The 14944-nt window shown below is 34.3% G+C and overlaps 2 protein-coding genes and 1 long non-coding RNA gene across 5 annotated transcripts in view; 1 reads left to right on the top strand and 2 right to left on the bottom strand.

The window, feature by feature from the left end:
• Positions 1 to 8444, top strand: part of LOC148954316 (uncharacterized) — a 178439-nt gene extending 169995 nt beyond the window's left edge. The window contains exon 3 of the long non-coding RNA XR_016141505.1: positions 8325 to 8444. This is a non-coding gene — a long non-coding RNA (uncharacterized LOC148954316). The remainder of the gene's footprint in view (positions 1 to 8324) is intronic.
• Positions 1 to 14944, bottom strand: part of Traf4 (TNF receptor associated factor 4) — a 209117-nt gene that overhangs the window by 62482 nt on the left and 131691 nt on the right. The gene's annotated exons all lie outside the window — the stretch shown is intronic.
• LOC148954315 (uncharacterized) lies at positions 11093 to 13045 on the bottom strand. The gene is given in 1 exon segment (XM_089087243.1): positions 11093 to 13045. A coding segment is annotated over 1 exon segment (1953 nt).

Here is a 14944-nt window from a genome sequence, read left to right as displayed (position 1 = left end):
TTCAGCTGTTGGATTAGTTGCTTGCAGCGTTTGTCGTCAACTGTTTGCCTTATTGTAGCTAGAGCTATTGGCTTAGTTGTTCATGAATATTGTATAAGGTACTATGGGCTACTGTTTGTTCCTTAATGTAATTATTATAAAATAAAATAAAAAAAATGAATTTCTTTTCTACGAAAATATAGCACAAACGATAGGCACTTTACAATTTGAGCCAAAAAAAAGTATGGTTCCAGAAAAAATTTTTGGTTTCAGGAAAATATTATTCATATAGTTATGTGTGGCAGCGACGCCGAGTGGTTTAAGGCGCTGGTGTTAGCCACCCCTCACTTCGGAGGCATGGGATCGAATCCCACCGCTGACAGTATTTTAGACCAAAGCAAACAAATTACTTACGTTTGAATCATAAATTATAATCTTATTTTATTTACTATTGGCCGAAGTTCGTTCTTTACTGTAAATTCCTATTTATAATGAACTATTTCGATCCTTTATGTATTAGTATAGGCAAGAGTTCGTTCTTTATTATAAATACCACTACAACCCGGATGATGTGAAATTACAAACAGGAAAAAGCCTATGGCTTTTTCTTGATTGGAATAGTAAGAGACGACCTGGCTACAAACTATGATTATGGCATCATTGATCAATCTTTAACATAAAATGTTCTTTGCTGTAATGGTTTGTTCTTTACTAGGTATCAGCCGTCTCTACAGCCATGATACTGATGGAAATTATATAATCCCTATTTATGTTTCATTTTTAATGGGCTAGGTGTCGTTCTTTATTGTGAAAAAATATAGTATAGGCAAAAGGTCGTTCTTTATTATAATTCTTTCTTTTTTTCCACTCGCGTGAGACCATATTTTTTCAAGATTTAAAATTATTAAGCACACAAAATCCCGTGTCGAGTATCTAAAACCTAGCATAAAACAAAACTAATTTTAAAATTTTCAGGTATTTATCTTGTTTGAATTACAAAATTAGTATTATTGGTTAGACACCATAAATATTTTTGCAGTTTAAATAATAAGTTTAGTGATTCTGGACTGAAAACTAAAATAATTGCAATTATGAGACAATAATATGGAGATATGTACTTTACGGGTTACAGGATACAATAATAAATTTGAACTGAGATGAAAAAAAAATTTCTTCCAGGAGACAAAAAGCAAAACTAATTTTAGAATTTTCATGTATTTTTGTTGTTTAAATTAAAAAATTACTATTACTGATTAGGCATCATAAATATTTTTGCAGTTTACATAATAATTTTAGCGATTAAGCCAAAAAAGAAAATTTTGGTTCCAGGAGTTTCAGGTTACTATTGAGACAAGTAGCTATTATTACTATAGAGTTCATTACATGGACTGTTTTATTGCTTCAAAATTCAAATATCTTTGAAAAGACTGCAGTATGAAAATACATCAAAAATGCAATTTTTTTGACAAAATTGATTCTACTTTAAAAAGTATTTTATTTTTAAATACAAAAGTGACTAGATGTTGCAATTTCCTTTAAAATGAGCTATTATACAGCTCTCTATGATTTTCCAGTGCCCAGCTAGCTGAGCAGAAAGAAAAAGCGGAAAGAAAAAAATATCCCGTTTGTGGAGAATAACGTGGTAAAAGTCAATTTTCTTGATTTTCAAGCCAATATATTTTCTTTGTTATTCAAGCCAAAGGGAGGTAAGTTTCCTTTATAGAGGATTCGGACAAGGCGGTTCTAATGGTGTACTTTTTGTTTTGATCTGACTCTTTTTTTAGGAGTTGGGGGGTTTTATATTTCTTGACATTGGAGGTGATCGTCTCTTACTAGGTTGCTAGCTACCGCTGCAACCCGGATAATGGTGGGATTTGTAGTTCAATTATTATAGGCTATAGTTCGTTCTTTACTATAAATTTTTTAGGAACTATGAGTTTTTATATTTCGTAACATTGGACGTGATCATCTCTTACTAGGTTGCTAGCTACCGCTGCAAGCCGGATAATTGACAAATACCATTTATGATGAGCTATATTCGTCCTTTATGTAACTACACCTGGAACCACCATAGATCAGTTAGTATGGGAGAGAGATCGTTCTTTACTGTAAAGACATCAAAATGCAGTTTTTGGAGTGGTCCAAGGCACTCGTGTTACCCACCAGTCTCTTCGGAGGCGTGGGTTCAAATCTTACCGCTGGTATACGATTATGTTTGAAAGACTTCAGTGTGAAAAGACATAAAAAATGCAGTTTTTGGTGGAAAAATTTATTCTCTTTTAGAAATAATTAATTTTAGTTACTATAGATTTTTAACCCAATTAATTTCCTTTAAAATGAGCTATTGAACAACCCTCTACGATGTTCCAGTGCCAAGCTATCTCTGGATACAAAAAAAGAAAAAAGAAAAAAAGAAAAAAATATCCCGTTTGTGGAGAATAACGTGGTTCAAGTCAATTTTCTTGATTTTCAAGACAATATATTTCCCTTGCTGTTCAAGCCAAGGGACAGAAAGTTTCCTATACAGGGGTTTCAGACAAGGCGGTTCTAATGGTGTACTTTTTGTTTTGATCTGACTCCTTTGTTAGGAACTATGGGCTTTTATATTTCTTAACATTGGACGTGATCGTCTCTTACTAGGTTGCTAGCTACCGCTGCAACCCGGATACCAAGCTGTAATATCAGTTACTATGGGCAAGAGATCGTTCTTTATTGTATCTCAATTTACAAAGATCAGCCTGCATTTTTGCCATCTTCTTGTATTTCTGAATGTAATTTTTCCCTTTGTCCTTATGCGTTCTTCGGTACAACCTCGCAGAGAATTTAATTTTTTCATTATAGCTTTTGTCACCCCAGTATCTACCCATTATTCTGGTAGCAACTTTTTTCTTATGTTTGTTTCGGTAATCTATATCGTTATCATACCGTTCCTTGCTCTTTTGTTTCGCTGTCTCAATTTTCCCTTCTCGATACCCCTGATCCGTAAGATACCTCTGTTTTGCTCTGTCATATTTCATTTTCTTAAATCCTGGATCACAAGACATCTTAGTAGCAATCCTTACGCGTGCTCGAGCTTTATTGCGTTTGGTGGCATTTTTATCTCTTTTAAATAAACTTTTCTTATATTTCAGGATGTTAGCTTTATTTTTTGTGTAGTAAAGTTTTCTATTAGTAGAAATTTGGATTGTTCTATTTTGATATTGTTTTTGGTTATTCTTTCTTTTTTTCCACTCGCGTGAGACCATATTTTTTCAAGATTTAAAATTATTAAGCACACAAAATCCCGTGTCGAGTATCTAAAACCTAGCATAAAACAAAACTAATTTTAAAATTTTCAGGTATTTATCTTGTTTGAATTACAAAATTAGTATTATTGGTTAGACACCATAAATATTTTTTCAGTTTAAATAATAAGTTTAGTGATTCTGGACTGAAAACTAAAATAATTGCAATTATGAGACAATAATATGGAGATATGTACTTTACGGGTTACAGGATACAATAATAAATTTGAACTGAGATGAAAAAAAAATTTCTTCCAGGACACAAAAAGCAAAACTAATTTTAGAATTTTCATGTATTTTTGTTGTTTAAATTAAAAAATTACTATTACTGATTAGGCATCATAAATATTTTTGCAGTTTACATAATAATTTTAGCGATTAAGCCAAAAAAGAAAATTTTGGTTCCAGGAGTTTCGGTTACTATTGAGACAAGTAGCTATTATTACTATAGAGTTCATTACATGGACTGTTTTATTGCTTCAAAATTCAAATATCTTTGAAAAGACTGCAGTATGAAAATACATCAAAAATGCAATTTTTTTGACAAAATTGATTCTACTTTAAAAAGTATTTTATTTTTAAATACAAAAGTGACTAGATGTTGCAATTTCCTTTAAAATGAGCTATTATACAGCTCTCTATGATTTTCCAGTGCCCAGCTAGCTGAGCAGAAAGAAAAAGCGGAAAGAAAAAAATATCCCGTTTGTGGAGAATAACGTGGTAAAAGTCAATTTTCTTGATTTTCAAGCCAATATATTTTCTTTGTTATTCAAGCCAAAGGGAGGTAAGTTTCCTTTATAGAGGATTCGGACAAGGCGGTTCTAATGGTGTACTTTTTGTTTTGATCTGACTCTTTTTTTAGGAGTGGGGGGGTTTTATATTTCTTAACATTGGAGGTGATCGTCTCTTACTAGGTTGCTAGCTACCGCTGCAACCCGGATGCTGCAACCCAAATTCACATATATATTTATTTATGAGAGGCAGCCTGGCCGAGTGGTCCAAGGCGCTGGTGTTAGCCACCAGTCTCTTCAGAGGCGTGGGTTCAATTCTTACCGCTGGTATACGATTATGTTTGAAAGACTGCAGTGTGAAAAGACATCAAAATGCAGTTTTTGGTGGAAAAATTTATTCTCTTTTAGAAATAATTTATTTTAGTTACTATAGATTTTTAACCCAATTAATTTCCTTTAAAATGAGCTATTGAACAACCCTCTACGATGTTCCAGTGCCAAGCTATCTCTGGATACAAAAGAAAAAAAAAAAAGAAAAAAGAAAAAAATATCCCGTTTAGGCAGAATGTTGTAGTAGCTGCCACTTTTCTTGATTTTCAAGCCAATATATTTCCCTTGCTGTTCAAGCCAAGGGACAGAAATTTTACTATGCAGGGGTTTCGGACAAGGCGGTTCTAATGGTGTACTTTTTGTTTTGATCTGACTCTTTTTTTAAGAACTATGGGTTTTTATATTTCTTAACATTGGACGTGATCGTCTCTTACTAGGTTGCTAGCTACCGCTGCAACCCGGAAATCTTCGAACATTTGAACCTTTTATAATTTATAATGATGCATAATATAAATACTGTAATCTTAACTATAGTGAAGTTGCGTATGCAAGTTAGTACAGGGAAGAGTTCAATCTTTATTATAAATAATGCTTTGATCTAACCATTATTCTAATCAAGAATGAGAGAATTTTCAGTTTTGACTTTCCTTATATACTAATTATGACGTCACTCTATTCACGTCATAACTCTAATATAAAACTATGATGACGTTCATTATTTATCTAGTAGGGTTTCAGACAAGGTATTTCTAATGATGTACTTTTGTTTTGATCTGACTCTATTTTTAGGAGTTTTGGGTTTTTATATTTCTTAGCATTGGACTGATCGTCTCTTACTAGGTTGCTAGCTACTGCTGCAACCCAAATTCACATATATATTTATTTACGAGAGGCAGCCTGGCCGAGTGGTCCAAGGCACTGGTGTTAGCCACCAGTCTCTTCAGAGGCGTGGGTTTAATTCTTACCGCTGGTATACGATTATGTTTGAAAGACTGCAGTGTGAAAAGACATCAAAATGCAGTTTTTGGTGGAAAAATTTATTCTCTTTTGAAATAATTTATTTTAGTTACTATAGATTTTTAACCCAATTAATTTCCTTTAAAATGAGCTATTGAACAACCCTCTACGATGTTCCAGTGCCAAGCTATCTCTGGATACAAAAGAAAAAAAAAAAGAAAAAAAGAAAAAAATATCCCGTTTAGGCAGAATGTTGTAGTTGCTGCCACTTTTCTTGATTTTCAAGCCAATATATTTCCCTTGCTGTTCAAGCCAAGGGACAGAAATTTTACTATGCAGGGGTTTCGGACAAGGCGGTTCTAATGGTGTACTTTTTGTTTTGATCTGACTCTTTTTTTAAGAACTATGGGTTTTTATATTTCTTAACATTGGACGTGATCGTCTCTTACTAGGTTGCTAGCTACCGCTGCAACCCGGAAAAAATCATGATACCGATAATACTTATAAAATCCCAGTTACAGTATCGATCCTTTATGTATACCGCTGGTATACGATTATGTTTGAAAGACTTCAGTGTGAAAAGACATCAAAAATGCAGTTTTTGGTGGAAAAATTTATTCTCTTTTAGAAATAATTTATTTTAGTTACTATAGATTTTTAACCCAATTAATGTCCTTTAAAATGCGCTATTGAACAACCCTTTACGATGTTCCAGTGCCAAGCTATCTGTGGAAAAGAAAAAAGAAAAAAAAAAAGAAAAAAAAAAGAAAAAAATATCCCGTTTAGGCAGAATGTTGTAGTAGCTGCCACTTTTCTTGATTTTCAAGCCAATATATTTCCCTTGTTGTTCAAGCCAAGGGACAGAAATTTTACTATGCAGGGGTTTCGGACAAGGCGGTTCTAATGGTGTACTTTTTGTTTTGATCTGACTCTTTTTTTAAGAACTATGGGTTTTTATATTTCTTAACATTGGACGTGATCGTCTCTTACTAGGTTGCTAGCTACCGCTGCAACCCAGAAAAACAGGAAAATATTACAAACAGGAAAAAGCCTACGACTTTTTCTTCTTTGAAATAGTAAGAGACGAACCTCAAACGATCAAGTAACTAACGAAGTCCAATGCATGCAATAACTTTTTATTCTAATGATCGTCTTTTAATGTAACATATCAGCTACTATGGGAGAGAAATCGTTCTTTACTGTAATTTCGCAAAACCTCATAGTAATATCCAAAAGAAATGTTGCATGTTTAGTGAAAAGCTTCCAAGGTATGAACCGGCAACTGTGGAACAGTTTACAGATGTAATGGGAAATTTTATACATCACTGTGAATATATGGAGGCATAATTGTTCTTTACTTAGTTTCAGCTTTAATTCGATGATCCAGACTTTATGTACTAACTACATCCAAAGACTATGACGTCATTGATTAATATTGTATATAAAAAATTAAGTTTTTCGTAAAAAAAAATTAATTTAAAAAAAAATTAAGTACAAATAACGCTAGATCTAGAGATTTCCTTTAAAATGAGCCATTGAACAACTCTGTACGATGTTCCAGTGCCAAGCTATCTGTGGAAAAGAAAGAAAGAAAAAAATATCTCGTTTGCGGAGAATAACGTGGTTAAAGTCAATTTTATTGATTATCAAGCCAATATATTTTATTCGTTATTCAAGCCGCAGGGCGGTAAGTTTCCTTTATAGGGTTTTCGGACAAGGCGGTTCTAATGGTGTACTTTTTGTTTTGATCTGACTCTGTTTTTAGGAGTTAGGGGTTTTTATATTTCTTAACATTGGACGTGATCGTCTCTTACTAGGTTGCTAGCTACCGCTGCAACCCGGATTAATGTAATAATTGACAAAGAATATTTATGATGAACTCTATCGGTCCTTTATATAACTTAACATTGGACGTGATCGTCTCTTACTAGGTTGCTAGCTACCGCTGCAACCCGGATATAAAAAAATTGAATTTTTCGGTCTGGAAATACATATTAAATCTCACGTCGGGTAGTTATTATGTACTAACTTTATCCAACGACTATGACGTCATTGTTCAATATTGTACATAAAAAATTTAGCTTTTCTTATAAAATTGATTCTATTTAAAAAAAAAATGAAGTAAAAATGGCACTAGTTCTAGAGATTTCCTTTAAAATTAGACACTGAACAATTCTCTACGATGTTCCAGTGCCAAGCTACCGGTGGAAGAGAAGAAAGAAAAAATATGCCGTTTGTGGAGAATAACGTGGTTAAAGTCAATTTTCCTGATTTTCAAGCCAATATATTTTCTTTGATATTCAAGCCAAAGGGTGGTAAGTTTCCTTAATAGGGGTTTCGGACAAGGCGGTTCTAATGGTGTACTTTTTGTTTCGATCTGAGCCTTTTTTTAGGAGTTAGGGGTTTTTATATTTCTTAACATTGGACGTGATTTTCTCTTACTAGGCTGCTAGCTACCGCTGCAACCCGGATTTGATCTGACTTTTTCTTATGAGTTGTGAGTTTTTATATATCTTAACATTGGACGTGATCGTCTCTTACTAGGCTGCTAGCTACCACTTCAACCCGGACAAATGACAGAAAGTTTCTCATACAGGGGTTTCAAATATGGCGGTTCTAATGGTGTACTTTTTGTTTTGATGTGACTTTTTTTTAGGAGTTATGAGTTTTCATGTTTCTTAACATTAGACGTGATCGTCTCTTACTAGGCTGTTAGCTACCGCTGCAGCCCGGAAATATATGCAATGGTTTGGTATCCTAATATCATCTTTTAATATAACCTGATTACAAACAGGAAAAATCCTACGGCTTTTTCTTCTTTGAAATAGTAAGAAACGAACCTCAAACAATCAAGTAGCTAACTAAGTCCAATGCTTCCAATGGTTTGTTATTCCAATGATGGTATTTTAATGTAATAATTGACAAATAATATTTATGATGAACTCTATCGGTCCTTTATATAAATTATTTTTAATAACAAAAGTGACTAGATCTAGCAATTTCTTTAAAATGAGCCATTATACAGCTCTCTCTGATTTTTCAGTGCCCAGCTAGTTGAAGAGGAAAATCAAAAGGAAAGATATAAAGATGCCGTATGTGGAGAATATCGTTGTTACAGCCAACTTTCTTGATTTTCAAGCCAATATATTTTCCTTATTATTCAGGCCAAGGGACGGTAAGTATGTTATATAGAGGTTTTAGACAAGGCAGTTCTAATAGCGTACCTCTTGTTTTCATCTGAATCTATTTTTAGGAGTTATGGGTTACTTTAGTTTTTACAATGGGGTGTGATCGTCTCTTACTAGGTTGCTATTTACCGCTGCAACCCGGATTCAAAAATCAAATATCTTTGAAAAGACTGCAGTATAAAAATACATAAAAAATGTAGTTTTTTGACAAAGTTGATTCTACTTTAAAAACTATTTTATTTTTAATTCCAAAAGTGACTAGATGTAGCAATTTCCTTTAAAACAAGCCATTATACGGCTCTCTATGATTTTTCCAGTGCCCAGCAAGCTGAGGAGGAAAATCAAACGGAAAGAAAAAAAGATACCGTATATGGAGAATATCGTGGTTAAAGTCAATTTTCTTGATTTTCAAGCCAATATATTTTCCTTGCTATTCAAGCCAAGGGACGGTAAGTTTGCTATATAGAGGTTATGGACAAGGTGGTTCTAACAGTTTACTTCTAGTTTTGATTTGAATCTATTTTCAGGAGTTATAGGTTACTTTAGTTTTCACTATCGGGCGTGATCGTCTCTTACTAGGTTGCTAGCTACCGCTGCAACCCGGACTAGGTTCCTAGCTACCGCTGCAACCCGGATCTCTTACTAGGTTTCTAGCTACCGCTGCAATTCGGATCATATGGATTTTTTTAAAACTGCATTTTCGTGTACAAGCTTGATGAATGACGTTATAATTTATATATATTGGTCCTTACTGTAATATCTTGTAGGGTTTCAGACAAGGTGGTTCTAATTATGTACTTTTGTTTTGATCTGACTCTGTGTTTAGGAGTTCTGGGTTTTTATATTTCTTAGCATTGGACTGATCGGCTCTTACTAGGTTGCTAGCTACTATTGCAACCCGGATTCACATATATAGTTATGAGAGGCAGCGTGGCCGAGTGGTCCAAGGCGCTGGTGTTAGCCACCAGTCTCTTCGGAGGCATGGGTTCAAATCTTACCGTTGTATATGATTATGATTTATGTACAAAAATCAAATATCTTTTAAAAGACTGCAGTATGAAAAGACATCAAAAATGCAGTTTTTAGTGGAAAAATTTATTCTCTTTTAGAAATAATTTATTTTAGTTACCAAAGATTTTTAACCCAATTAATTTCCTGTAAAATGAGCCATTGAACAACTCTCTACGATGTTCCAGTGCCAAGCTATCTGTGGAAAAGAAAAAAAAAAAAAAGAAAGAAAAAAATATGCCGTTTAGACAGAATGTTGTAGTAGCCGCCAGTTTTCTTGATTTTCAAGCCAATATACTTCCCTTGCTGTTCAAGCCAAATAACAGAAAGTTTACTGTACAGGGGTTTCGGACAAGGCGGTTCTAATGGTGTACTTTTCGTTTTGATGTGACTTTTTTTAGGAGTTATGGGTTTTTAAATTTCTTAACATTGGACGTGATCGTCTCTTACTAGGTTGCTAGCTACCGCTGCAACCCGGAAAACAGGAAAAGGCCTATGGCTTTTTCTTAATTGGAATAGTAAGAAACGACCTGGCTATAACCTACGACTATGACATCATTGATCAATCTTTAACATGAAACTTTTTATTTTGATCTGACTCTATTTGCAATTTACTGAAAAAATACAAATGAATGTGCATTGTCAGCTTAATATACATATACCGATATTTAGTAATCAAAATGTTAATATTATTTGATTTATTAAAGTTATAAAAGTAAAAACATTTATTTTTTTTCAGTAAAGTGCAAATTTTGTTCTAGCCTTGGGACGGTATAGCGATTTTGCTCCCAACTTGTGTTAATTTCTGCTCGTTTTGAGTTTGACTCAGTTAATTATTGTAATTTATGTTCGTTTTTGGTTTCATTTATTTATTGATACTGATTTGAGGTAGTTTCACGCTTGGTTGATTATGTGATTTAATTTTTGCTCATTTTGTTTAATGGAATTCTTTAGTCTACTTTTCTTTGAAAAATTTATTTTGCGGAAAAAGTTTTTTTAATTAATCTACTGAAGAATTGGAAATTACGAATATTTTTGGGAATAATCTAACAAAAGTAAGTCAGACAAGGGACGAATACCCATCAGTTCCTTGCGATTCTTGCGAACAGTCAAAACTGCCAAATGATGTAAAACCTCTTGGCTCTTTTTTAAGGCGAAATTATACTAAAAGACGAAAATCGAAGGCTTACTCATAATCTATAAAACTGAGGACTAAAGGTGTTTGATAACTCCAGCACTTCTCTACTATTAATATAAGCATCAAAATTTGTTCGGCACATCTTCTACTCTTCCTAAAACCGTACTGTTCTTCTCTTATAACTTTGTCTACAGCATCTCTCAGTCTAAAAAGTATCATATTACCAAGTAATTTGCTACCTACAGAGGGCAGGCCAATGCCTCTATAATTACAAAACTCACTCTTATTACCTATCTTATACAATGGTTTAATTAGGATTTTCCTAAAATCGTTAGGTATTGCCTTCTCTGCATGCTTTTCCACGGCATCGATTGGTTTTTGGCCTAAGAATTGCTATCACGCAATCAGAATTGCACAATTTAGAATATACTACCCCTAAAATAGAGCATTTTTTAAATAATTCAGTAAAATAAAAGTTTAAATAAACAGGTATGGTTTCTCACCTGTGTGCACTCTTAGGTGGTTATTAAAATGGCTTGATTGAGAAAAGTGTTTCTTGCACACATCACACTTATATGGCTTCTCACCTGTATGTGCTCTTTGGTGCTTAATCCAAGAGATTTGGTCACGAAAACTCTTTTTACATGAACCACATTTATATGGTTTCTCACCTGTATGAACTCTTTGATGGGTAATCAACGTGCTTGAATGAGAAAAGGTTTTCTTGCACACATCACATTTATAGGGTTTCTCACCAGTATGAACTCTTTGATGGGTAATCAAAGTGCTTGATTGAGAAAAACTCTTTTGACATACATTACATTTATATGGTTTCTCACCAGTATGTAGTCTTTGATGCCCAATCAAATGGCTTGATTGAGAAAAGATTTTCTTGCACACACCACACTAATATGGCTTCTCACCTGTATGCACTCTTTGGTGCTTAATCAAAGAGATTGAGTCACGAAAACTCTTTTTACATGAATCACATTTATATGGTTTCTCACCTGTATGAACTCTTTGATGGGTAATCAACGTGCTTGAATGAGAAAAGGTTTTCTTGCACACATCACATTTATAGGGTTTCTCACCAGTATGAACTCTTTGATGGGTAATCAAAGTGCTTGATTGAGAAAAACTCTTTTGACATACATTACATTTATATGGTTTCTCACCAGTATGTAGTCTTTGATGCCCAATCAAATTACTTGATTGAGAAAACGTTTTCTTGCACACACCACACTTATATGGCTTCTCACCTGTATGTACTCTATGGTGCTTAATCAAAGAGATTGAGTCACGAAAACTCTTTTTACATGAATCACATTTATATGGTTTCTCACCTGTATGAACTCTTTGATGGGTAATCAACGTGCTTGAATGAGAAAAGGTTTTCTTGCACACATCACATTTATAGGGTTTCTCACCAGTATGAACTCTTTGATGGGTAGTCAAAGTGCTTGATTGAGAAAATTTCTTTTGACATACATTGCATTGATATGGTTTCTCACCAGTATGTAGTCTCTGATGCGCAATCAAATTTCCTGATTTAGAAGACATCTTTTGACATATATTACATTTAAATGAGTTTCCCCTGTGCATTCTTTGGTGGCTTTCCAATTTTGAATGGAAGTCAAATCTTTTGTCGCATATTTTACACTCATAATCTTTTCTGGGGTTTTTAAAATGCAAATTACTAATCAAATGTGTTTTCTGATTGATTGAGTCTATTGTTTCAAAGTGTTTTACATCCGACACGTTTGGTGAAAAGTGACCTTGTAAAATTAAATGTTGCCCTATATCATCAATGAATTCTTGCAAGCAAATGAGACATCGTCTCGTCTCTCCTATTTTGTGTTCCATAAAGTGAGCAACATATTTCTTGTAATCACGAAATACAGCAAAACAGATATCGCACTCTATTATAGGAAGTTCTTCACAGCCAGTATCTGTATGAAAATTCAGCATCAACAATGATTTCTCTGCTTTTCCACAGGAGCCACAACACCAGATGCCAGCTTTTGCTTCTTCTATCACCTTCTCTGACAGTTTGTTGACCACAACGATCGGGTTTGGACCAGAGAATGCTTTATATCGTTGAGAATGTATTGTATAAGGCGGCAACATATTTGTAACATTTGGAACGTCATTTTCTTTGTCAACAGCCTTGCATGCATCCAACATTATGCTATTTCTACCAGGAGACTTGAAGAGATTTTCTGTACCTATATTTAATATTTCACTAGGAGTACAAACTGCTTCGTATCCCGGAGAATGTACAGTAGACGTAGGTAACAACCCAACTTCACCCGTAGGAGCACCAATGTCTTTGTCAATAGCCTCAAATACATTCATCCTTTGATATTTTCCCAGCCACGTTTCATCATGTTTTCTGTCATCCAGCTTGGTCTTAACGTCATTTTCCGACATGTTTGCTTTAACGCTTTTCATAATTAAATGATACTGATGCATTTGCAGTTCTTTCTTTTATTGACAGTATGACGTCATTGAATACTGACATCATTATAACTAGTGTCAGAATGTAGTTTTTACTATTACGTCATATATGGTTAAGCTCTAATTATGACGTCATTCTTCATCTTGTATAGGACGATGCAGTTTTCTGTCAAAAAATTGGTTACAAGCCTGAGAAAATTTTACTGATTTTTGGAAAAAGGGGGGTAAACCCCCTAAAAGTCGTAGAATCTTTATGAAAATCACACCATCGGATTAAGCGTATCATAGAACCCTACTGTAGTGGTTTCAAGCGTCTATGAGAAAAATGTGGAATTTTGTGTTTTTTTTGCCATAAGAAAGATCACGGATGCGTGTATATTTGTTTGTTTTTCTCAGGGGTGATCGTATCGACCCAGTAGTCATAGAATACCGTAAAAGAGCTCATTCGAACGGAAATTAAAAGTTCTAGTTAAGTGAGAAAAAAAATATGGAAGGCAACCAGATCCCCTCCCACGCCCCTTTTTTTCTCAAAATCGTCCAGTCAAAGCTTTAAGATAGCCATTTTGTTCGACTAGTCGAAAGGCCAAATAAATATACCTTTGGAGATGTCAGAACCCCCCACAGCCCGTGGGAACAGGCCTTTAAGTTACAAAATTTGCCTATTGTCTAGGTACAAAATTTGTTATTGGGAAGTATGCATAGATTTTTCGGAGCGGGGGGGGGCGAATTTTTCTACTAGTGGGATTTTCCACAGGGTTAATTTTTCATAAGAAGGGAAGTTTCCAGGGGGGAGGAATTTTCAGGGGAAATTCTGCACTGTGGGAATGTGTCAAAACCCACATACGAAATTCTTCTTACATCTTGTTTCCCCTTTTCCTTTTCGACTTTAAGTGGGAAGATACTAACGGCAACAATCGGGTGTAAATTTTTACCAGAATTCAATTGCCAAAAGGATAAACCTATGGGAAGGAGGGATTTTTCAGTGGAGCAGTAGCCAGATTTCCTAGCATTATTTAAAAAACGATCAGAAATTAACTTTAAAAAAAACAAGTTTTTCCAACTAAAAGTAAGGAGCAATATTGAAACTTAAAACGAACTTAAATTATTCCATAAGTGAAAAGAGCTGTCCCCTCATCAACGCCCCACTCTTTACACTATAGATTGCCTCTTTGTCACAACTCTAATTTTTAAAGTAATAAAAAACATTAGCGTAAGGAGCGGGGCGTTGATGAGGGGACAGCCCCTTTCATATATGGAATAAGTTCTGTTCGTTTTAAGTTTTAATGTTGCTTCTCACTTCCAGCTGAAAAAAAACTTGTTTTTTTTGTGTGTAATAATAACATAAGCTACTACAGTGGTATAGAAAAAATGCCGTTTTTCGCAAAAATTGATCATATTTAAAAAAAAAATATTACAAAGGTTTTTAACCCCATCGATTTCCTTTAAAATGAGCCAATAAACAACTCTCTATAATGTTCCAGTGCCCTGCTATCTGAGAAAAAAAGATACCGTATATGCAGAATATTGTGGTTTCAGCCACTTTTTTGATTTTCAAGACAATATATTTTCCTTGTTGTTCAAGCCAAAGGACGGTAAGTTTACTATATAGGGGTTTCAGACAAGGCGGTTCTAATAGCGTACTTCTTGTTTTGATCTGACTCTATTTTTAGGAGTTGTGGGTTATTATGTTTCTTAGTATTGGACGTGATAGTCTCTTACTAGGTAGCTAGCTACCGCTACAACCCGGGTATGGTCGCAAAAATTTCTTTCAGAAATGGGACACATCATAGTGCCAAAAAGGAATGGTGGTCAGGGTACTGAGCAATCGATTGGTCTCGGTCTCCTAATAGCGTTTCAAAGCATAACACTGTG

The sequence above is a fragment of the Artemia sp. Qi Xiang Cuo genome, chromosome 3 (assembly GCF_049724085.1).
Source record: "Artemia sp. Qi Xiang Cuo chromosome 3, ASM4972408v1, whole genome shotgun sequence".
In the NCBI taxonomy this organism is placed as follows: Eukaryota; Metazoa; Arthropoda; class Branchiopoda; order Anostraca; family Artemiidae; genus Artemia; species Artemia sp. Qi Xiang Cuo.
This window is presented reverse-complemented; position numbering and strand designations above follow the sequence as displayed.